We start from the raw sequence: 25,406 nt of genomic DNA, 5'->3' as shown, positions 1-25,406 counted from the left end.
TTCCCCTTTTAACCAAGCATTTCTTTTTGATGCTGTAGTTTTCTCGTGTCTTAGATGCAGTGTTAGATTAATTGGAGACTAAATTACTTAAAATCAAGATTTTTTCTGCTTTTCAATTCTTTTCTTTTATAAATGATGCTTGGTTCTTTTACATAGTCTATTTCAGATTCTTTGATTTCCACTATTTAGGTATGTGATTTTAAGCATACCTTTCTATTCCCACCAGTATAAATTATTTTAAACAACTATATTGAAATCTGTTTGTAAAGTGCACATTGCAATTTACTTTCGGGGTTTCTGTTATCTCGTTATATGGTTATAGTGAACCATGTGAACAATTTAGCATTTGAGAGATCCATGCAGGTGTGGGTTTGTAGTGCAGAGACTAATGTTAAATGCTTTGGTTTAGCAGTCCTGCTAAGTGATGTTTATATAGCTAATCCCACAGAGATAATCTAACATATATAATTTTCTGACTTTCAGTAACTATATAAATCCGTGGAATCTACAATAGAATGTTCGGCCCAACTCGACAATGCTGACCTAGATCCCATCGAAACTAGTCCTATTTTCCCACATTTTGTCCCTGGTAACTTTCCTATACACGCACCTATCCAAATGTCTTTTAAATATTATTGAACCTGCCTCAACCACTTCCTCTGGTTGCTCGCTCCATTGATGTACCACACACTGTGACAAATTTGCCCTTCAGGTTCCTATTAAATCTTTTCTCTCTCATCTTAAGGCCCTCTAGTTATTGATTCCCCAACCATGGAAAAAAAAGACTGCATTCTGCATCTTTGCCCCTCTTGATTTGTACTTGAAGTCTCTGTACTTGAGCCTAGAACCGTTTAACCTGGAAGTGATGTGCTACCACTGATAAACAGCTAAAACATTACTTACGTGATATCAAGCCTTCCCATATGTACACTTGTGCTTTATGCAATGCACAACTGATAAAAATCAACATTTTTCTCATCATACTTTCAATTTCATTGCAATAGCAATCTAAACTAGTTACTGTCATTTACTTGTCTCCTTAACCATACAGTCAAGTTCTCCATGGTAATACATGAAAACAAACTACATTCATAACTTCTTCTCATTGTTCAATTATTCAAATAGCATTTTTTATTTTGATCATACATATTAGATCTTATATTAAAAAAGCAGCATTGATTTGATTTGGGCCCCCTCGATGGAATTTACGATATAATGTGGTTATTTTCATGGTGGTGGTATGAAGCACAGAACTCTTTCTTTTTCAAACTCTAAGTTTTAAATTAAGCGAGTATCTTTCTGATCTTTACAAATGTATTCTCTTCATGTTAGTAAAGATGAAATACTTTTCCCAGAACCTTTTGCTACTTTGTTCCAGAGGACAGGTGTAGCAATGTTACAAAATTTTGAGATTTAAAAAATCAAGTCTGCAATTTATCCCATCAGATAAAGCATAACAATAAGTTTAATTTGACACCTAATTCACTTTCATATCTCAAGTAATAAAAAAGTTATGGCCATTTTCATACTCGGAAATTAGCATCTTGTTCCCTATTGATTTTCTATGGACATAACAAAAAAGCTGTGATCGAGGACAGTCAAAAGCCCATAACCTTCTTAAAAATTAAGAGAACTGAATGAAATTTTCAGTTATCATAGATTGAACCATTCTGAAACAAATATAAAATAATCTTACTTGGAGGACCTGAAATTAAAGCATATAATTAGTTAGTTACCCAATTGTAGCTAATTTCAAACTTCAATTACTAGATCTAAACATCTATCCATTTCTTAATAAATGATTAACATTTTTAAATAGCCTAAGTGTCCAAATAATATTCACAAATAATTCACAATAAAACATGATTTTTAAATCTCATTTACATCAATTTATAGGCCAAATGGAAGGAATTTAGTGTTCAATTGCTGTAAATTAAAGTCAATTAAAATCGGCTTTCTAGTGGGTTACTGTGGAACGCGCTGGTTTAGAACGTTCACATTGCGCTGGATTTGTGCCCTCTCAAATGCCCAGAAAAATACTGCGGGATATAAAGAGCCCAAAATGAACTATTCGCTATAGAAAACTTTATATACAGGGTTCTTAAGAAGCCCCTTTTAATGTAAAAATAAGGTACATACCTTTAATTGTTTGCTTTATAAAACCCTGGGGCTGCGAGAGGTTGCGGGTTGAGAGAGTGATTTTTAAACTACTATAACTATTATACAAGGCCATAAAAACTAATAATACCTTTTGCGATGGGGATCTTTCAGCGATTTTCCGTTAATGATTTACTAGGCTGAACATTTTCGATTGCAACAGCCTAGTAAAAATCGCATTTTAAACCCGCCCCCTCTAAACAGCGCCAAAATCGCGCACATGGGGCTGGGACAGATTCTCAATGACGATTCAGGTAGGTTTTGTAACATACCTAACAGGTGTGAGCCAATGTTGTAAATCAAGAAATATTATTCCACCACCAGCTATATCACAGTTGGCCATTTCCATCCTAACCTGATGTCCACACAAAAGGGTAGTTGTTCAGGAAAGGAAACGTGTCATTTTATACCTACCCTCCTTAAATGCCATCGAGCATACGTTGAGTAGCCATGACAGTACACTGGCCCTTGCAATGGTGTACTTAGGAAAAGATCTGTCATTCGTTTTCAGGTGCCTGGCATTTAATAAATATTCCTTTATTTGGAAAAGCATTTATGATTTTAAACAAATACCCCAAATTTGATAACTTTGTATTATGGTGTATCTCTACTTTTCTTCAATTTAGTCCAGCACGTAAAACAACAGAGAGGCACAGTTATATTTAAAAACAATCCTAAATAAGCTGGTTGTACTATTCATTTGTGGCTTCCAATATTCAGGAACTTCAGAACAATATAATTGGTCCCTTGACATAAAAACTGTACAAGTTTGAGTAATCACAAATAGAAATGAAATTCAGCTTGAAGTTGCATGAATTTATTTTCAATTTCATGAAAATAACAACATACATTGTTGCTTACCACAAATCTCTACAATGTAAAAGCTTGTAGTGGAATACTGAAATGTACTTTAACAATTATTGATCTATTCTTTAAAAAAATTTAAAGTATCAATTTCTTGGTATTCCACAACTTCTTGCTTTGAGAATATTACAGGCTTTGCTGGCTTCCCCGTGATGAAGCTTGTGGTGATGCTGCTGTTAGATCCAGAGCTAGATTCATGGGAGTCACAGCAGACGGTCCACTCCTGCTGCTGCTGCTTCGAGTTGAGCCAAAAGTTCTGCAAAAGGTAAAAATGCAATTGGCCACTGGTTACTTATGTGTTCTTATTAATTTTGTGCCCAGGTTTTTCAAAATCACTCTAAAAGTCGAAATACCTCAAAAGCTTTTTCATGTTCGAATCAGTTAATGATTGAAATTGATTTTTTAATATGAAAACTTTACAACATATTCACCAATCTAATCTGATTGGTTTATAATTATAATATTGTGCAACGAGTCAATAAAAAAATTTAGTCATATGAGACGGCAGTAATTTCCTGCTTCATGTTCCTGGCTGTGCATATCTCTAAAAATCGCCCAGAAACCTTTAAGGGTCTCAACCCGAAACATCACCCATTCCTTTTCTCCAGAGGTGCTGCCTGACCCGCTAAGTTGCTCCAGAATTTTGCGTCTACCTTTGGTTTGGGAACAGTTCTGCCCAAGACTGCAAGAAATTGCAGCGAGTAGTAGATATGGTTGAGTCCATCACACCAACCAGACATCCCACTGTTGACTCAATCTATAGTTCACACTACCTTGGAAAAGCAGCCAACATAATCAAAGACTTGTTCCAACCCAGGCATTCATTTTTCTCCCTGCACCTGTTCGGCAGAAGCTCCAGACTCAGGCAGGCAGAGTTTCTACCCCTCTGTTATCAGGCATCTGAATGGTCCTTCCAAAAGCTGGGGAACTGTCCGATTCACATCCACCCCATTGTGGACATCAATCAATCAATCAGTTTTATTCGTCTTGCACATAAAGTGCAAGTGAAATGAATTTGCCAGCGGCGGTACAATAAAAAAAGAACCCATAAAAACACAATAAAAATTTAACATAAACAGCATTCATCACTGTAGTAGAAGGCACAAAATTTGTCCGTCCTCCAATTCCCCGGCGGTTGGGACCTCAACCCTCCGCAGCCGCCGCTGTGGGCGTCCAGATGTGTAGACAAGGTAAAGTTCAGGTAAGTCTGAATTGGTGCCTCCCCACCAGAGACCGCAGCTTCATGTTGGTGTAGGCCGCAGGCCGGAGGTCAAAGATCTAAAGTCCCCGCCGCTCTGCAGCCGGAAGCACCGCAGACCAGGGCGGCGGTCGAAGCTCATCTCCAGGGGTCCCCGGCGAGCGACCCCACTCCTGATGGTAAGTCCACGCCACGCCTGCGGCGGTCAGAGCTCTTCTCCTCCTGGGTCCCCAACGAGGGACCCCAGACTGCGGACGCTGCGCTAGCTGGAGCTCCGCAGATCACGGCTTCAGACTGCCGTGGGCCAGCGAACGGAGCGCTCCTCCCCGGCGAGGGCTCGCCCGCTCTGCGACGCGAGCCCACGCTGCACCCACAGCTGAAGCCTTGGGCGCGTCTCCGGGAAAGGCCGCACCGATGCTCGATTTTAGGCCACGGGGGGAGGCGAAATGGAAAAAGTCATTGGACTTTGGTTTGGAACTGATGTGCTACAATGCTGAAAATTATATTCTGCACTCTATACCTTCCTCTTTGCTCGATCTTTTGTACTTGAGTTTGATTGATTATATTGATGCATAGTATCTGATCTGATTGGATATCATGCAAAGCAAACCTTTTCACTGTACCTTGGTACATGTGACAATAATAAACCTAAATGAAATCATTTTTAGCCACAGGTGAGTAACTAGAGGACTGAAGGGTGGCTAATGTTTTCGTTTTTTTAAGAAAGGTTGCAAGGATAAGCCAGGAAACTACATCAATGTGGTGAATTTACTGGAGGGAACTCTGAGAAACAAGATTTACCAGCAATGGGAAAGGCAAGGAGTGATAAGAGATAGTCAGCATAGCTTTGTGCGTAGAAAATAGTGTATTAGTGACATAGAGGAATAGCAAGAGCAGGGTGGTAGACTTTGACCACATGAACATTAGCAAGGCATTTAAGGTCTTGCATGTTTGGCTAGTCAGAAGTAGCAGGAATCTGAAGATGGTGCAAACACAAAACGTGGTCTGTTCATTTCACTCCACAGATTCTGTTTGAACTACTGTTCCTCCAGCAGTTTGTTTTTACTAAATATTTCAGCAGCCACTGTCTCTTGCTTCACTGTGCCTGCATGGTAGGCTAATCTAGAAGGTTAAATCACATGCAATCCAGGGTGAGGTGGCATGAAAGGATTCAGAAAGTGGCAATGGAACAAAGCTGTTCAGACTGCATGCCCCGAGACCAGTGGGGCAGCACAGGGAATAGTGCTGGATCACTGTTGTTTGTCATCTATGTTATCAATTAGGATGGCAGTGCTGTTGGCATAGTTAGTAACTTGATGATACAGGTAACATGAAATTTGTTTTCCGAACAAAACTTGGTGTTGTAGAAAATCGTGTTGTAAAAACAATCGTCTCTATGGGAAAAGGTGGTTAAGGGCTAGAGAGTTTCAGATTTGTAATAAAAGTTATTTTTCCCAGAGTGTTTAGAAAAAAATAAAAGTCCTATCCACCGTAGTAAGTTTATTATTACTGTAAGCTAAAAATGCGAAAGGCTCCGTTACAATGTTTAACAGCGGATGCTTGTACAAGTTGTAATATAAGTGATTGTTCAGCAATTTCAATGGCTATCTGGTTAATGTAGTAGCAGTGTTTTTACAGGACAGTGGTGTCTGATGGTGAGGTTTTACATGGAAGCATTTTTTTTCACCCCAAGACCTTTTCGCCCGAAGACAGCTCTTTTTCCTGTTTGTCAATTTCCAAAGTTACTATTAAGTGTTCCTCTGGCTCCCGATCGGAATTGCATAATAACCAATTGGACCCGCATAATACAGTGTTTTCCTCAACTCATCACTCGCATTACATCCATTTCATGTTATGGAAACATAAAATGAAAAAGTGTACTGTGAGGAAAAGACTAAAGACTATTATTTAAGTATTTAAGACTAGATGAACTGAACTGGAGGTGGGCCAAGGAATTGCAAATGGAATTCTAACTTGGATGCATCAACCCTGCTTGCCCATGCCAACCAAGGTGCCCCATCTACACCAGTCCCACATGCCTACATTTAGCCCATCTATCTATCTTCTGTATATCTATACTTATAAAACTCTCATCTTGTATGTGGATTTGTGCGTGTATAATCACACCTTCTAGGTAACAACGCGGTAACGGTAACATTTTTACATATTCCAGTAGACATTTTTCCAGTGTAGTCCAAAATCACCTTATCTGAAAATGTCGTGCTTTATTTCTCACGTTATTAATGAAAATGTTCAAAAATCTGATAAAACTGAATTGGAAAACGACTATCTTTCGCTGATGATGTCACAATGGGTCTGCGTTCCTTCTTCCTCTGTGAGTGATGTCACTCCCCACTCCTCCCTCCTCCGCCCGTTATTTAACAGACGCAGCCGGAGATGAAGACCGGCGGCGATTGAAGACCAAAGATCACAGTTGAAAACTGGCGGCCCAACTTGCAATCCTTTGGTTGACGCTCGCAACCTCGCTCGGGGACCTCGGTTCAGCGCATGGTGGGGAGGTTGCTGCCGCTCTCTGCCCTCTACCCACCGTCTTCTGTCCCCCGTCTTCTGCCCCCTGTCTCTGCCCGCTACCCGCTGCCTGTCCTCTGCCCCTGCCCTCTTGAGGGCTATGCGTGAGTGGATAGGGTGGGGGATGGGGTAAAAGGAGCAAATTAATAATTATATAAATATCGGGATGTGTTTGTGTGAGTGAGACGTCGCAGGCAGGCTCCCCCCCCCCCCCCCCCCCCCCCGCAAACATTTTTTGCAGAATCTTATTCAGCTTTTTCCCGTGGTCATTCGTATCAAGTTTCTTCACATTTGATTTCACAAGTTATTGAAATTTAAAGTTTAAAAAAAAAGCCAACTTTGAAAATAATAACTGAGAGTGAGACTTTCCTAGCAGCTTCCAGTGATGATGTCACAACGCATCTCACACTCCTCCAATTATAATGGGATATCATTTACACAAGCTGCAGTGAACATTCCGACAACCAAAATTGACATCACAATGGGATCTCTGCTGCCAATACACAAGCTATGAGAGTTGGCGGAGTGGGGAATGGGAGGAGAAGAAATGTTATTTAAACATTGTCTTTATTGGGGAATGTGAAAGGGGAGAGGTGAGGGAGGTAGTGACTGAGGGTAGGGAAAACGAGGGGGAGGGAGGTGACAGAGAGACAATGGGATCAGCAGTTTCAGGGGAGTAGGGGGAGAGAATTCCCCCCCCCCACCAATTAGGCAGTTATGATCATGATGTCCTACCGGCTACAATGTTCTATCCCAGAACACTGAATCCTTCACAGGAAATGTCCTTCAGGGAAATAATCTGCCAGTCTAACCCAGCACAGCAAAGTTTAATGATTAGATTTGGATAACAAAAGATGGCTTTGTCGGTGGCACCTACATCACATTAAATCTTAGTGCAATTTTATTTTCTTTAAGTTTAAAATGCGGGAGGGTGAAAAAATGAGCCGACCTGCACAGTCGGGGGCTATGGGTGAGTGGAGGAATATTGCTTTGGGGAAACGGGTTACATTGGGGGAACGGGTGAGTGGTGGATTATTGCGTTGGGTGACGGAGCCCAATGGGCCCCATTTTGTCTAGTATCTCTATTACTAAAACTCTTCTCTTTGTATTGTATTGTTCGGACATATTCGAACACCAGGATCTGGAAACTCTCACAGAATCGGTGCTGGACTATATCAAGTTCTGCATCAGAAATGTGACTGTAGACAAAAACATACGGGTTTTCCCAAACCAGAAACCCTGGATGTCCAGCCAGGTCCGCACACTCCTCAGAGCCCGCGATGCTGCCTTCAGGTCAGGTGACAGAGCTCTGTACAGGGCTGCTCGAGCCGATCTGAAAAGTGGTATTAAAAAAGCCAAGGCGGACCATAAGAGGAGCATAGAGTCCCACTTGTCCAGCAATAATACACGGGAGGTATGGCGGGGCATACAAGACATTACCAACTACAGAGGCTGTGCCACAATGTCAGAAGACCTGAGTGCGCCGCTGGCAGAAAAGCTAAATTGCTTCTTCTCCCGCTTTGAAACATCACAACTGCAGCACTCACCTGCTACAGCCCTGTTTCCACCCTCACCTAGCTCCTGTACTACTCCACTCACTGCCAGGGAACACGATGTCAGACGGGTGCTCCTGGCAGTGAACCCCAAGAAGGCTACCGGCCCAGATGGAGTCCCTGGTAAGGTGCTCAAAGCGTGCGCCCACCAGCTCACTGCCATCTTCACCAGAATTTTCAATCTCTCCCTGGCCCAGGCAGTTATTCCGTCCTGCCTAAAATCAGCCACAATCGTCCCTGTGCCGAAGAAGTCTACCATCACCAGCCTTAATGACTACCGTCCTGTGGCCCTCACTCCGGTAATCACGAAGTGCTTCGAGAGGTTGGTCCTACAGCACATCAAGGACTATCTACCACCAGACCTCGACCCCCACCAATTCGCCTATCGCCAAAACAGATCCACAGAAGACGCCATCGCCGTAGCTCTCCACTCTGTGCTGAGCCATCTGGAGCAGGGGCAGAGCTACGTCCGGATGCTCTTTGTGGATTTTAGTTCAGCCTTTAATACAATCATTCCGGACATTCTCATTGGTAAACTGGTCACTCTCGGCCTCCCCACTGTCACATGTGCCTGGATAAAGGATTTCCTTACCAACCGGCCCCAGACTGTGAGACTCGGCCCCCACCTCTCCTCCACTCGCAGGTTGAGTACCGGTTCCCCACAGGGCTGTGTGCTAAGCCCCCTCTTATACTGTCTCTACACCTACGACTGTAGTCCGGCCCACAACAACAACCGCATCGTCAAATTTGCTGACGACACTACTGTGGTCGGACTTATTTCGAAGGGAGACGAGGCAGCCTACAGAGAGGAAGTCCTGAAGTTGACAACCTGGTGCTCAGAAAACAATCTGGCTCTGAACACCAGGAAAACAAAAGAGCTCATTGTCGACTTCAGGAGGCACAGCACCGACTTAGCCCCCCTACACATCAACGGCGAGTGTGTGGAGAGGGTCAACACCTTCCGGTTTCTCGGCGTCCATATCGCTGCTGACATCTCCTGGACGGACAACACGACAGCGGTCATCAAGAAGGCTCAGCAGCGGCTGCACTTCCTGAGGGTCCTCAGGAAGCACAACCTGGACTCTAACCTGCTGCTGACCTTCTACCGCTCGTCCATCGAGAGCCTGCTGACATACTGCATTACAGCATAGTATGGCAGCTGCACCATGGAAGACAGGGAGAGGCTTCAGAGGGTAACCAGGACAGCGCAGAGGATCATTGGCTGCCCTCTCCCCTCCCTGATGGACATCTACACCTCCCGCTGCCTTAGCAGGGCAAAGAAGATCACCAAAGACAGCTCCCATCCTGCGTTTGGACTGTTCGACCTGCTGCCCTCTGGAAGGCGCTATAGGTGCATCAAATCCAGGACAAACAGACTCAGGAATAGTTGCTTTCCGAGAATTATATCTACTATAAATTCAAATTCACACATGCACTGACTACACTGCCCAACACGGACTTCCATCTGTATATATGTATATATGTATGTAGCGCCGCAGAATTTGTGCACCTATTCCCCCCCCCCCCATCTCCCTTCTGTTTTTTGTTTTTTCTGTTTCTTGTTTTTTGTGCTAAATTGTATGTATGCACTGAGTACGAGCAGCTTTCAGTTTCACTGTACATGTATAGTGACAATAAATGGCATATCTATATCTATCTATTGTGTGTCATCTGGGCACAATCTGGTTTCTGGGAGGGAGGGGCACTCCAGCACTTGTGGTCCGGCGCCCGACGCCCTAGTTATGTCACAATGCACTCGCAAGGCAGGACGGGACACTCCGGGAGGTAGGGGCACTCCTGCACTCGCGGTGAACGAGGAGTGGCGGCGGCCACCCGGTCTCTGGTGGGGAGGCTGCTGCCGTGGGCACAATCTGAAGAAGGGTTTTGGCCTGAAACGTTGCCTATTTCCTTCGCTCCATAGATGTAGCCGCACCCTCTGAGTTTCTCCAGCACTTTTGTATACCTTCGAATTTCCAGTATCTGCAGTTCCCTCTTAAACAATCTGGTTAATTCCTATTTTCTTCCAAACATGAGATAACAGCCTTCCCATTTTCACACATATGACACATTTTTTCCCTGGAGGCGATAAACATCCTTCCGTCGCATTTCCACCTATATTTCTGAACTTTTTGATCATTAATTTTAAAAACAGCACAAACTCACTAATTTTTTTGCAGAACATTACTCAGCTTTGTCGTCGCCCTTGTCAAGTTTCCTTCAGGTCTGATGTTATATTTCACAAGTTATTGATATTTAAAGGTTTAAAAAAGCCAACTTTAAAAATATTGTTTCTGATAATTGCAGCCTTGCAGCCCCAGCTTAATAAACTTCCATACAAAGTTGCAATCCAGGAACACTCTGCTTCCATGTTTTCATCTGAATGGAATCTCACAGTCCCCTGACATTTGCAACAACGTTGCCATCATAGAACTCTTACTGCTGCTCCTGCCAGCATAGGAGGGGGAGGGGCCAGGGAAATTGGAATAGGAAGTGCTGTGGAGGCAGGGGATGTGCAATTGGATTTTTTTTTGAAGTCCAGTGCTGGGTGAGGCAGGGGAGTGGTGGAATCTTATGTTGGGGAACAGGTTGCGTGGGGGACCAGGACTCCTGTGGTGTCTATGGGTAAGTGGTGGAGTATTGCGTTGGGGAACGGGTTGCGTTGGGGTGACCAGGCCTCCCGTCTGACAGGGACTAAACGGGTCCCACTTGGTCTAGTATCCCTCTAAACCTTTCAATTTTCATGTATTTAAGGTGAGAGTGGAAAGATTTAAATGGGACCCGAATGGTAATTTTTTTCCCACGTAAGCACACAGATATGGAATGAGCTGCCAGAGGAAGAGATGTGTACAATTATATAATTTAAAAGACAGTTGGGCAGGTACGTTGACAGGGAAGGTATAGGGACATGGGCTAAACTCAGATAAATAGGCATCTTGGTCAGCATGAATCAGTTGGGCCAAAGGGCCTGTCTCTGCCATACAACCATGTCTTTATTAAGGTAATGCATATTGATAGATGAGTTGTGACACATTATTTCAAAATAAAACACTGATTCATTATTTGAATGGATAGAAATAAACATAGCATTTCAAATATTATGAACAGTGTATAAGAAGATTCCCAAGTCGTCCATAAAACACAAAAAAAGATCTGCTAAGATTCAGATAAGACTGAGCAGACTGGGTCCCCTTTCTCTGGGAAAGGAGAAAGCTGAGGTGACCTGATGAAGGAACTGCAATATTTACATAGTAATGTGAAGGAAGGAACTGCAGCTGCTGGTTTACACTGATGGCATAAAATGGCTGGTTTACAAGATGGCGGCGCTGCCATAGCAGCTGCGGCTCGCATGCAGTCCGTTTATTTTTCTTTTTTTGTTTGTTCTTTTGTCCTGTTTTAGTTAATTTTTGGTTTTATTATGTTGTGTGTGTGGGGTGGAGCTGGCGGCCTTGGAGCTGGGGCAGCGTTCCAGCGGCGACGACCCGGCCTCGGAGCTGTGGCATTCTGGCAGCAGCGGCGACCCGGCCTTGGAGGTGTGGCGTTCCGGCAGCGACAGCGGCGGTCCGATCTCGGAGGATCGGCCACGGGCCCGGTTGATGACCTGTTTTCAGGAGCTCCCACAGTAACAGCTTCTTCCGTTGGACTGGAGGGCGGCAGCTTCGACCACCCCGGGCCGCGGAGTTTGAACTGGCCCGTTCCCGGCGCTTGGATTCAGCCACCGGACTGACTTACTTACCATCACCCGGTGGGTCACAACATCCGAAGCCTGGATCGCCTCAGCGCAGAGGAAGAACAAGGAGGGAAGAGCCAAGGACTTTAAGATTTTTGCCTTCCATCACAGTGAGGAGGTGCCTGGTGAACTCACTGTGGTGGATGTTAAATTTGTGTTTATTGTGTGTTTTTGTCTTTTTTATTATATATAAAAAAGCAAGGCAACAAAATTTCGTTCGGACCGAAAGGTCTGAATGACAATAAAGGCTACTTTGACTTTGAGATGGACACAAAATGCTGGAGTAACTCAGCAGGACAGATATCAGATGTCCTGGTATCTGAGATCTCCTTATTCTTGAGGGAATGGGGGTTCCTCTCTTGCATTATATATGAGGCCCTCAAAAGGGTCTCCTTGATATCCTGCAGCTCTGCTCCAGCTCCCCCTATCCCCAGTCGCAACAGGGACAATCCTTAGTCTCACCCCATCAGCTGTCGCATACAGCACATAATCCTCCAACCTATTCGCCACCTCAAACATGATCCCAGCACTAGCCACGCCTTCCTATCTCCATCCCTTTCCACCAAGATCGTTCCCTTCCTAACTCCTTGATTAACTCGTCCTTTCCCACCCAAACCACCCCCTCCCCAGGTACTTTTCTGTGCAACCGCAGGAGATGCAACACCTGTACCTAAACCTCCCCCCTCGACTCCATCCAAGGACCCCAACAGTCTTTTCAAGTGAGGCAGAAGTTCACTTGCATCTCCTCCCTTATCTACTGTATCCGTTCTAGGTGTGGACCGTTCTAGGTGTGGACCTAGGTGTATATCAGCGAGACAAAGTGCAGGCTCGGTGATCATTTTGCTGAACACCTCTGCTCAGTCGCTTAAATCTATCCGATCACCCGTTTGCTAAACATTTTAACTCCCCCTCCCATACTGACCTTTCTGTCCTGAGCCTACTCCACTGTCAGTGTGAGGCCCAGTGCAAATTGGAGGAACAGCACCTCATATTTTGCTTGGGCAGCTTACACCCCAGTGGTATGAATTTTGACTTTTCTAACTTCAAATAATCCTTGCATTGCCTCTCTCTTTCCATCCCTCCCCCTTCCTAATTCTCCGGCCAGTCTGACTGTCCCCCTGATTAAGGGGGGGGGGGGGGGGGAGAGAGAGAGAGAGAGGAGGGGAGAGAGAGTAGAGGGGAGAGCAGGAGGAGGGGAGCCGGGTGAGCGGGCGGGCGGGCGACATCACTCACAGCGCGTGAACACAATGTGCAGCCATTGTGACGTCATCAGCCAAAGCCAGCCGAATTTCTAAGTTATTTGAGTTTTTTGAACATTTTCATTAATAACGAGAAATAATGCATGAATTTTTCAGATAAGGCGACTTTTGACTTCACGGGATAAAACTCTACAGGAATATGTAAAAAATGTTACCGTCAGAGCGTTGTTTTTTCGAGCAGTATGAACACACACACACGCACACGCGATCAGAGCTTTAATAGTTACTAGACTAAGTGGGACCTGTTGGGTCTCAGTCACCCAGGAGGCTTGGTCCCCGCAATGCAACCCATTCCCCAACGCAATATTCCACCACTCACTGCGGGTGAAGGGGGTTGTGGGGAAGGGGAGGGAGGGGCAGTAGGAAAGTGGGGGGGGGGGGGCAGTAGGAAAGGGGGGTGCAGTAGGAAAGGGGGGATGTGGGGAGAGGGGGGGTAGGGGGAAGGGGGCGGCATGCACTCTGCTCACCCCGCACCTTCAGCTTTCGGCCTCAAGCAGCAGATCCCAGTCCGGCTTCATTCAGAGGCTTCCGGTTAAACTCAGCAGCTTCCGGCTGGTCATGCCGGTTGCCGCAGAAGCACTGCTCACTCCCCACAGACTGCTCACTCCCTGCAGGCTGCTCAACACACTTCGCCCCTTCAGCTTTAACAGCGGGTTCCAGAAGGGGCGGATTTCACCGATCGGAATAAAACTTATTTGACTTGCAGCAGAGGAGAATGATAAGGTGGTGAAAAATCGTAGCGCTCTGGGGGAGTTTTTGCGCAAATTTAATTACAATGCAGACAAGTGGTCAAGATGAGAGTTTTAGTAACAGTACTAGACCAAGTGGGACTCGTTGGGTCCCGTCCCCTCAACGCATGGTTGCGGGGGGTGGGCGGCCTGCGGCGTCGCAAACACACTAACCACCACCCCCCACACACGCACACACACTAACCACCCCCCCCACACACACACTAATCACCCCCCTTGATATTATATTATTATTATTCATTAGCTCCTTTTACCCCATCCCCGCCTTATCCACTCATGCATAGCCCCCAACTCGCAGGCGGTCTAGAGAGGGAGATTAGCGAGAGAGGGGGGTAGAGAGAGAGGCAGAGAGAGAGGAGGTAGAGACAGAGAGAGAGGGGCAGAGACACAGAGAAGGGCAGAGTGGGGTGAGAGTGGAGAGAGACCATGGTTGCTTGGGGGGTTTGGGTTGAAGTGAAAAGGCACTATTTGCAGGCAGTGCCTTTTGCACTTCAACCCAAACCCTCCAAGCAACCATTTGCAGGCAGTGCCTTTTCACTTCAACCCAAACCCCCCAAGCAACCATTTGCAGGCAGTGCCTTCTTACTTCAACCCAAACCCCCTAAGCAACCATTTGCAGGCAGTGCCTTTTTACTTCAACCCAAACTTCCCAAACAACCATTTGCAGGCAATGCCTTTTTACTTCAAACCAACCATATTTTCATTTTCACATTAAAGGCACTCACAGTTGAGTAGACATGTGTTCAGTATTATTCAGAGCTCAGGGAGACGTGACCCTCTGGCTTCCTCCATTTTGCAGAGACTGAGTGAGGCACACCACTTCCTGGTTTTCTAGTCCCTCCCCCTCCCTCCAGCAGGGGCAGCAGAGAGAATGGCAAATTATTTAAAAACATTAATATCTCTATGATTCTTCATCGATGGGAAAAATACTCTGGTCCAGGAACGCGGAAGGGGGCTCTGAGCGAGGTGGCCAAAAATGACGGCCGTAGGTGGCGGCGCCCTCTCGGAAATCACACCACAGCGAGCCAAAAGCAGTCAAGATCAGACTTTTAGTAATATATAAATAGACAGATAAGAAAGATATGCAATTTATATGTAATTTGTTTTTGTCTGAGTCTGTGTTTGTGATGATGCTGCAAGCAAGATTTATCGTCTGTACCTGTACTTCACCATACTTGTGTGTATGACAATAAACTCAACCTGATCAGGGAGGTAGTTAATGCACATCATATAAAAAGGTTGTGCTATGGATCCAACGTAACAAAACAAAAAGACAACCCCTTCCAATTGCTCAATGTATCCTGTTGGTAATAAAAGGATTGTGTACGTAAGCAATTATGACATTAGTTAAGATATGTACCATATATTTTGTCAAGATATGTACCATAGATGATTCATACAAGGTTATTTGTGAGATACTCACCTCTGAGATGAAACAGAGCTGTGAACTGATGATGATCGAGAACTACGATGACTATGTGGTGGTGTTGGGGCAGTTGGTAATGGCAAGCCAGCCTAAATCAAAATATCTGCAGTTAGGTTTATCCAACTATGAAGCATCTTGATATTAAATCGATATTTTCTTTAACAGATTTTCCATTGCATTCTATGGTTCATAATTTTTTCATTAATATAAATAGAATTATTTAGTAACTAATACCAAACCCATTTATCTGTTTGGTTATCTTAACTCATGCACTACATTTAAATTTATATTTACCAACTGGAAATGAGCAAAAAAAAAGATTTAATTATGGGATTATATTTGTTAGTTTAACAACTAACTGCATTTCTGATGATAACTCATTTCATCAATTCCATTTTTTACCCACTTAATAGTAAATTTTGGCTCAATCTGTAAACAAAGATTTTAACCACTTCCTCTAAAAAACAAAATCAACATTTAAAGTAGTTTCTCCCCCATAAATTTGTTTTACCTGGTCAAAGTAAAGTTGAAGATCTGAAGCCAAACTTGGACAATCACTCATCGCTTCTGCTAATAACCTGTTTAATGACCTGTTAAAGTCTCGTAGTTCGCGAAGATCAATGTCTTGCTCCTCCAGGGTTTCTCCAGAACTTTGCTCTTTGGAACGTACATCTTTAACCACTCTGGAGCACTGTTTATTTTGAAAGTTGATACAAGTATCAGAATTTTTTGAAGGTACAATTATCAGAGATGATAATTTGGGCAAATAGAAAGAAAGCATGGAAATCTCAGTAATAGAAAATATTTGTGAAATCACTTCCCCAGTGTAATTTTTTTTATTTTTTTATTCAGATAAAAATTATTGGAACATAATTACTAGAGCCAGGATTTTGCCATGAATGCCATGTGCCTTTTCATGCCTTTTTTGATGATTTCAGAAAGATAATGCCCTTTTCACGATTGAGTGCCTAAATCAGGCCTTTTTTGCCATTTTAACGTAACTTAACAAGAAAATTTACACTACCGGGGCGAAACCCGGCTGTAAGTGGGTGTTAAGAGGTGTGTGGGAAAGGGTCCAGTCTGTGCAGACTAGAGTCATGCTTTAAGTAGGTGTGAAGTGGTGATTGGGTAGGTGTGAGTGGGGAATGATCTAGTCTTTTCAAACTAGAGTCAGGCTGTGAGTAGGTGTGAAGTGTTGGCTGGGGATGGGGTGTGGGGGTACCAGGGTTAAGTTTCTGTTTATCGAAACTGCAGTAGAACTCAAAGATCCTATAGCAGAGCAAGATGGGTTACTCTCACGCAAAAGTGAAGTACGTTCATGGGCGGATTCATGGACGATTTTATAGCTCATTTTAGCAACCAGCCCCCGCCATTTTGTTCCGCCATCTTGCTCCGCTTTCTTGTTCCCGCCTTCTTGCTTCCGGCCAAAGATTGGATCCGCAGCAAGGAGAAGGAGTGCGCGGCCCGGGGCAGCGAGGAGAGAGAGTGTGGGGTTCGGGGCAGCGAGGAGAAGGAGTGCGGGGCTCGGGGCAGCGAGGAGAAGGAGTGTGGGGGCCGTGGCAGCGAGGAGAAGGAGTGCGGGGCCCGGGGCAGCGAGGAGAGATAGTGCGCGACCCGGGGCAGCGAGGAGAGCGGGTGTGGGGTCCGGGGCAGCGAGGAGAGGGGCATAGGAGGGGGGGAGAGGGGCGTGGGACATTGTAGTAAGGGGGCAGGCGAGAGAGTGCCGGGGGGGATAAGGCCTAGTGTGTGTGAAGTTGCAGGGAGGTTTACAATGTTTCTTATTTACAATGTTTCTTATTTAATGTCCCTTGTCTAGTCTGAAATAAAGTTCATTATTGGATTAGAAGAAATATAATTGTGTGTGTTATATACATTTATATAATTTTCATGTATGTGTGTTTATAAACATTTTATTCTTTAACAAGAATCAACAGAATTATGTACTAACAGAATTATGAATCTAACCCTATAATCACGCACAAAAAGTCCCCCCCTGTCAATCACCCTGCGAGTCGGGTCGGTTCCGGTTACTACAAAATCAACTCAAACACTGCTTGTGAGCTATTTAAAAAGAAATGATTTAAAAAACATTAAAAAAGACAATTACCAGAATCAAATTTTATTCTTGACAAGAAGTTTGAACTGACAGATTTATGATTCTAACCCACACAAACTGTTGCCCCGCAACATTGATTACAGTGCGAGTCGCGTCGGGTTAGGTAGGCTCAGGTTGCTAAAATCGGCGTGGAAAAATGCCCATGATCCCCTCCATAGCGTACTACACGTCAGTCCATTGCATTTAGCAGGAGTAGCCTATCTTGCTCTGCTATAGGACCTTTGGTAGAACTTGTTCAGGTCGTTGGTCAGCTGACGATTGTCCAAGGAGTGGGGGTTTTCTCTTGTAGCTTGTGATTACTTGCAAACCATTCCACACTGAAGAAGAGTAATTTGCTAAGAACTTACTCCTCAACTTCTCAGAGTACCTTTCCTTAGCAGCTCTGATTCCTCTTCTCAGATTATACTTGACCTGCCTGTAGAGATCTGCGTCCCCACTCCTGTGGGATCTACCCCTGCAAACGTCAAAATGCCTAAAGTCAAGTCAACGTCTTGTAAAAAAACGAATGATTTGGCCAGAGCGTAAGGGAGTGATATATTCTCTCCAGACAACTGTGTGCTGATTTGCAAAGCATGTGAGAAAGCAGTGAATCATAAGAAGAAATATTTTGTCTCCCAGCATGTACAGACAGCTAAACATGTCGGAGGCAGAGAAACTGAAGGTAGGAAATACGCAAGCTTGTATTCACAACATTTACTGCTGGCTCCAGTCACAAATTTGAGTTTTCGAGTGATCTGTGCAAAGCATTCATTGATGCTGGAATTCCACTGTGGAAATTGGAAAACAAATCTCTGAGGTTTTTTAGTGAAATACACCGAGGAACATATACCGAGCGAGTCATCATTACAGAAAAATTATGTTGACAGCAACTTCAACATTGTTGTGCAGAAAATTAGAGATGAAGTTGCACGCAATAAAATATGGATCTCAATAGACGAGACAACCGATGCTGTGGGGAGATATGTTGCCAATGTGGTCATCGGTACACTGGAGGCAGGTCAACCATCAAAGAACTATTTGTTGACATCGGAAGTATTGCAGAAGTCAAACTGCTCAACTATTGCTCAGTTGTTTACATCTTCACTTGCTGTACTTTGGCCAGAAGGTATAAAACACAAGAATGTTCGTGCTCTTGTGCTACTTAAAGTTTTAATCCTCAAAATGTCGCATTTGGCATGCTTAGCTCATGGACTCCATAGAATTGCCAAGCACATATGTAGCTTGTTTCCAAATGTCGATCGCGTGGTTTCCAATGTCAAGAAAATCTTCCTCAAAGCACCGTCACGTGTGCAGTTGTTCAAGGAAATTGGATCTGAGATTCCGCTACATCCTCAGCCCGTTTTGACTAGGTGGGGTATATGGCTCTCTGCTGTACTCTACTATGCTGCAAATTTTGAAAAGATAACATAAATCGTCAACTGTTTTGAAGAAGAAGAATCTGCTGAAGTCAGTGAAATCATGTAGAAAAAGTCCCCCCAACGCAATCTTGTGTTTATTGCTTCCAATTTTACAAACTTCCCACAAGCTATTACTTCCCTTGAGAAATGCGGCGAAACATTAGTGAATAACTTGCAGGTTTCCAACAAAGTAACTATGATATTCGTAAAGTTCTTGGCGATGCAGGTAAAGACATACAAGACAAATGTGAGAGAGTGATTTTAGCTAGCAAAGATCATGAAGAAATACAAAACATAGCTAAAGTTCTCAAAGGTGAGAGTTAATGCAGCCATTGACTCGCAATACAAGAAAGTACTTAATGAAGTGAATATGGACAATTGCAGGTCGGACACATCTTGGATGATATCAACTCAAAACCAGTTTTTTTTCTTTACAGATGTTGTTTGATCTGCTATGTAATTTACAGCATATGTCAAATGTCAGGACTGACAGTTTTTTTTTGCATTTCGAGTTTAATAATGCTATTTGGGCTCTGCTTGTTCTTTAATTTGGTAACCAACATTTTCTACCATTGTCCGAGTAGTCACAGCCTCTCTTTATTCTGTGGAGCTACAATCTTAACAGATTGTAAATATTACAAAGTTTGGGTCAGAACCTTCTGCTAATCTTGTTCCACGCTTGCTTGCCATTTAACAACGAGGCAATTATAAACTTTTGGGAATCTGCCATTGTCAATTTGTAAGACCAAGCTATCCCAGTCTTCAAACTTGAAAGACTGCATGGCAACATCACCTATTTTGCAATTTGGGCAGTAGGACTAAAACAAAATTTGCCTGTAAAACTTGTCAAAAATTCAAAATATCACCGACTGGATATCATGGATTAAAAAAATATTTGTAATTGAGGAAAATAGAAGCTTGAACATTGATTAAAATGTTAACTAAAAATGTGAAAAAAATGTAAATCATTTAAAAGAGCTGTTTACATTCAGTCACCACTCATTCATCAGTAATTCCAAATAGAACATCTGGTAGACAGGTCTGTTCATGTGGCCCTGAATGCTCGCACCGCTGCCATTGACTCGCAATACAAGAAAGTACTGAATGAAGTGAATATGGACAATTGCAGGTCGGACACATCTTGGATGATATCAACTCAAAACCAGTTTTTTTTCTTTACAGATGTTGTTTGATCTGCTATGTAATTTACAGCATATGTCAAATGTCAGGACTGCCTACAACTCAGGCCTGGCATCAGGAAACATGGACGTCTACAAGGCAGAGTCCTACCGACTGCGAAGGGCGGTGAAGGACGCAAAAAGAAGGTACAGAGACAAGATGGAGTTACAGATGGAGCAGCAGGACACCAGAAGCCTGTGGCAGGGGCTACGGATTGTAACCAACTACTGGAGCACCCCTCCCTCATCCGCAAGTGCCGGCACCTCCCTAGCTGATGACCTGAACTCCTTTTTCGCTTGTTTCGAGAGGGGCAACACCACTCCAGGTCTGCCGACTATCGACAATACCTCAAGCGGGCTGGCTACCGAAGCTGAAAGGAGGAATGTGCACACATTCTTGCTGTCCGAACACGACGTGAGGAGGGTTCTGACACGGTTGAACACGAGAAAAGCTGCATGCATCTCAGGGCGAGTACTCAAGTCCTGTGCTACGCAGCTAGCTCCAGTGCTCACTACATTATTCAACGCCTCCGTTGCCATGCGGTGAGAACGGAGAGGTTGAGAAGGAGTTTCTTCCCAGAGGCCATTCGGACTGTAAACGCCTATGTCACCAGGGACTAACTCTACTGAACGTTTTTTCTTCCATTATTTATTATGTAAAAGAATATGTGTGTTATGATTGTGTTTATAGTTTGTTTGGTTGGTTGTCTTTTGCACAAAAGTCCGCGAGCATTGCCACTTTCATTTCACTGCACATCTCGTATGTGTATGTGACAAATAAACTTGACTTGACTTGGTATTAGCACAGATGTAAAATGTGGCTAAGTGATCAAGGAATACTAATTTGTGGTAACAATCTGACAATTCTATAACAGTAATAATATTTATATGTACATACATGTTTGGTCACCCTTTCCAGTTTGATGCTCTGATCATCCAGTTCCTTTATGAGATGTACAGTTTTATCATTTTTTTCCTGAACAATTATCTGCAATGTTGATTCTTCCTTCAGCAGGTTCTCTAAGGTGTTTGTCATGCACTGAGGAAAAAGCCACAATGTTTTGTTTCATTATGCAGTATATATGGAGGATAATTGAAAATAATTTCTGTTCAATTAGTCAAAATGCCTTTCCTGATCTTTAATTTATATTTTTATTTGAAAATATGATTTATTCATAAAAGCTATGAAGTATATAATACGGAATATCAAAATCAACATTTTCATAACAATTCAGTTATTCCCATAAATGAAAAAGCTGCAGGTGCTAAAAATCTGAAATAAATACTGAATTGAAAGTGGTATAATTGAAAAAGTTATTGTTTCAAGTGAGATCTCTTTTTTTTTAAATCATAACTAAGGTGAAACTCTGATATTTGTCCAAGTGGTGAGGTATGAATTTTGATATACTCCAACTTCTATTTTACAGTCTGGAGAAGTGGGTGATGTTTTTGGATGAAGAGCTGTTTCATTGACATTGTTTCTCCATGACCTATTAAAAATAGTAAGATTAAACGAGAACTTACCAGTTTGACGTTTGATGTCTATTTTATGAGGAGTTACGATGAGCAATTACGTGAAGAACCCCGCCAGTCCGCATGCGCGCCAATCTTCAAAGCAGCGGTGTGAAATCACAGATAACAGTAACTGAAGTAACATAGTAAGATTATAACCAGCCATACCAAATGACCTTTATGATATGAGGGCCCGGGAGCAGTGGGCACGTAATCGCTCATCGTAACTCCTCATAACATAAAGGTCAAACTTCAAACTGGTATGTTCTCGTTTAATCTTACTATTTTACTTCGGAGTCACGTGAGTGATTCCGTGAAGATTTCAAAGCTGCGATTTCATGCCGTAGATACGAATCCAGGCGTCATACTGCATCAGTTGACTCAGGATGAGTGAATAATGAGCAATACAGTGAAACATGGTACACATTAACATGTTGATGCTTTGATTCCCAAAAAGAAAGAAAGAAAATACAATAGCGACCCCTCTCTCCCAGGGGGAAGCTATGAAACAGAACTTAAAATGGAATGGGCGAACACCCCGGGTTCGATAAGTGGTTTGTTATAAAAACCTCTGAAAAGTCAGTTAATTTGACCATCCTGCGGCCGGATATGGACGTCCATTGCCCTCGCTGCTGGCGTTGATGCCGCCCTGGTGGAGTGACATTTAAAATTGTCAGTATTAACTCCTGCACAAACCAGCACTTGTTTCAGCCATCTTGAAATGGTCTGAACCGACACTTTCATATGTGGCTTTTTGTGGATAATAAACAATGCTTCTTCCGAACCTCTGAGGGTTTTGGTGACCTCGATATAATATCGCAAGTGCGCCATTACACACAGCCATAAATCCGTGGGATATGCTGACAGTACAAGCTTGAATCCTGACACCCCTGGTCTGCTCTGTTTAATTAGATCATAGATGTAAAACATAACGTCATTCCCAGATGACACCATCCTGCCCAGTCGCAGCTTCTGCAAAGTCTGAACCCGTTGCGCTGAAATCAGCGCCATGAGCATGACCAAGTTAAGGGTAATTTTGACCAAAGACAAGGATGTGGCTGGACCCCACTGACGAAGCAGCGTGAGTACCACGCTCACATCCCAGATTTCAGAATATCTGGTCCTGGGGGGATTGGAATTAAAAACACCCTTCATAACCCAGGATATTAAAGGATGAGATCCTACAGACTGTAGTCCGACCCCAGCCACAAGTAAGATGACAGGGCACTCCTGGCACTATTGATGGCACTATTGATTCTCACTCCATATGTTTCGACAAGAACCAGACCCACCTACCTCCATGGTTACCGGTGGAACTCTCTGTCCCGTGGTTCTGGTGGGAAAAGACATGTTTGGTCATGCTCCTGCTGGAGTGCGCCAGTTGCGCACATTGAATGGCCGGCTTGGTCCTTGACCCGACCCGGTTTCAGGGGTACTGCCTCCGAAGGGTTCTGCTGGCCATTGGTGCCTTAATGAGCCCGACGGTTCTTGCCTCGTCGTCCAGCTCCTTCACCCGTTTTGCGAGGTCTTCCCCAAACAGCAGATTCGATGGCTGGATGTTGCTAGGCTTACACAGGGCAGCGAACTACGGGTTGATGGTAGGGCGGATGCGCTCTTTCTCAGGCAGTTTATCTCGAAGTGCGCATTGCACATGAGAGCCAGGGCACCCTCCTGAACATCAGTCAGGTGCCCACCATCCACCGACCTGCTGAATGCCATAATGCCCGATGCGAGCAGCTTCACCACTCTTTGCAGCCTCATCTCCTGCGCCCTGATGCCTACGCCCATATGGCCCCAGATGGCGTGGTTTACTGCCGGCACTTTAAGCAGGATACAATTAGCCGAGGTGTCGTACTTCTTGGCCGTTGCAACTATGGTCATCTCCTGAAGCTCGTGTGAGGCCAAGTAATTAATACTCGCAGCCAACTCTTCACCCAGCGGCTCTCCTGAGTCTGTTGGGATGGCCAATCTTGCTGCCAGGAATGGTACCTCTGACTTGTGCCCTTCATCCCTTGGGGCAGCCTCCACTGCTAGACCCACAGATTCAGCGTCAGATTCATACTGACCCGTTATGCTCTCCTCCTCCAAGAGGGAGACATTAAGCAGCCCTGTAGTAGGTGCCGCTGGCGCGGGCTCTTGGAGAGGCCGGCGCTGACACAATACCTCCTGCTGGAGTGTGTCTTGGTGGAGCATCCTCTCCAATAGGAGCTCCATCCTGGATAACCGACCAAACACGGTATCCATTCCCGGACTCATCCGAGTCTATCGGCCGTGAAGACTTGCTGGTGGCTTTACAGGCGCAGCCATGGTGCCCTCAGATCAAGTCTGCAGTCGCTGATCTTACCGTTAACGACTCAGTAGATGAACTAGGCGGCTGCCCGCTACCCGCACTCCCGCGGTCTTCTTTAGTTACTTTCGCGACGGCTCGCCTTGCTCTCAACGCTTTCTCCATGCTTGGACTTGCCTCCCGAAACAAGAATTATCAAGCGCAGTAAAAGACCTCCGACTAAGTTTGACACTTACCTGAGGCTTTTTAAACTTACCGCTGGAGGAGCGCTACACCTCCCAGCCGGTCGCTGCGCCATGCGTCAGATGTAATGACGCGCATGCGGACTGGCGGAGTTTTTTAACCGAATCACTCACGTGACTCCGAAGTAAAATCTCATTCATCTATCACAATATCACTTTTTTCAAAGAATCGTTCCGATGAAATTCCTGATTAATCCCAAAACAATGGAATGGGGCAATTTTAAAACTTGATTACATTTTTCAAGAAGGAATTTAAAATTGACTTTAGTTCTGATAAAAGTCATTGACCCAAAATATTAACTCCGATTCTCTTTGTACAGATGCTGCCTGACTTTATAACTATCTCCAGTATTTTCCATTTAAGGTGAGAGCGGGTGCCTTTGTAGTCTAGCACGCTGACCTCTACCATGCTGAGGCATGCACCTGCTCTCAGACACCGCCTCGTATCTACCCCTAGACCATGACACTACAAACACCAAGCCATCATCTCCCAGTCTGTATTTGATTTTATCACCTGTGGCGATCTGCCCTCCACAGCCTCCAACCTTATCTTTCCCCACTCCTGCACTACTCCTTTCTACTTCCTCCCCAAATTCCACAAACAGAACTGCCCTGCAGACACATTGTTTCTGCAAACTACTAACCTACCGACTCCCACCGTTATCTTGATTACACTTCCTCCCACCTATTTCTAGCAAAGATGCCATCCCCTACTTTCAATTACCCAGTCTCTGCTGCATCTACTCCCAAGATAAGGTTCTCCATACGAGGACTCCAAAATGTTTTCATTGTTTAGTGAAAATGGTTTCCAACTGGTTGTCATTGATGGCTCCCTCATCTGTGTCACAGAATTAGACATAGAAACATAGAAAATAGGTGCAGGAGTAGGCCATTCGGCCCTTTAAGCCTGTACCGCCATTCAATATGATCATGGCTGATCATCCAACTCAATATCCTGTACCTGCCTTCTCTCCATACCCCCTGATCCCTTCAGCCACAAGGGCCACTTCTACGCTTACCCTCTTCCCCCCCCCCTCCCGACACAACAAGGACAGAGTTCCCCTGGTCCTCACCCTTCACCCCACCAGTCTCCGCATCCGATATCATCCTTCCACTTTACCTTCACTTCCAACATGATCCCACCACTAATCACATCTTTTCATCTCCACCCCTCTGCAACCCCTCGGTTCACTCACCCCTTCCCACCCAAAC

The 25,406-nt window shown here is 44.3% G+C and overlaps 1 protein-coding gene across 1 annotated transcript in view; it reads right to left on the bottom strand.

The window, feature by feature from the left end:
* Positions 1-2,956: 2,956 nt before the first annotated feature.
* Positions 2,957-25,406, bottom strand: part of ccdc39 (coiled-coil domain containing 39) — a 194,718-nt gene continuing 172,268 nt past the window's right edge. The window contains exons 17-20 of the mRNA XM_055645401.1: positions 21,052-21,192; positions 15,974-16,153; positions 15,460-15,551; positions 2,957-3,277 (exon numbers count right to left, since the gene is read on the bottom strand). Coding sequence (XP_055501376.1) covers positions 3,148-3,277; positions 15,460-15,551; positions 15,974-16,153; positions 21,052-21,192 — 543 coding nt within the window. The 3' untranslated portion in view covers positions 2,957-3,147. The remainder of the gene's footprint in view (positions 3,278-15,459; positions 15,552-15,973; positions 16,154-21,051; positions 21,193-25,406) is intronic.

This window comes from Leucoraja erinacea, chromosome 14 (genome assembly GCF_028641065.1).
Source record: "Leucoraja erinacea ecotype New England chromosome 14, Leri_hhj_1, whole genome shotgun sequence".
NCBI classification, from domain to species: Eukaryota; Metazoa; Chordata; class Chondrichthyes; order Rajiformes; family Rajidae; genus Leucoraja; species Leucoraja erinaceus.
The sequence above is the reverse complement of the archived record's forward strand: the minus strand, read 5'-3'. Positions and strand labels throughout refer to the sequence as shown.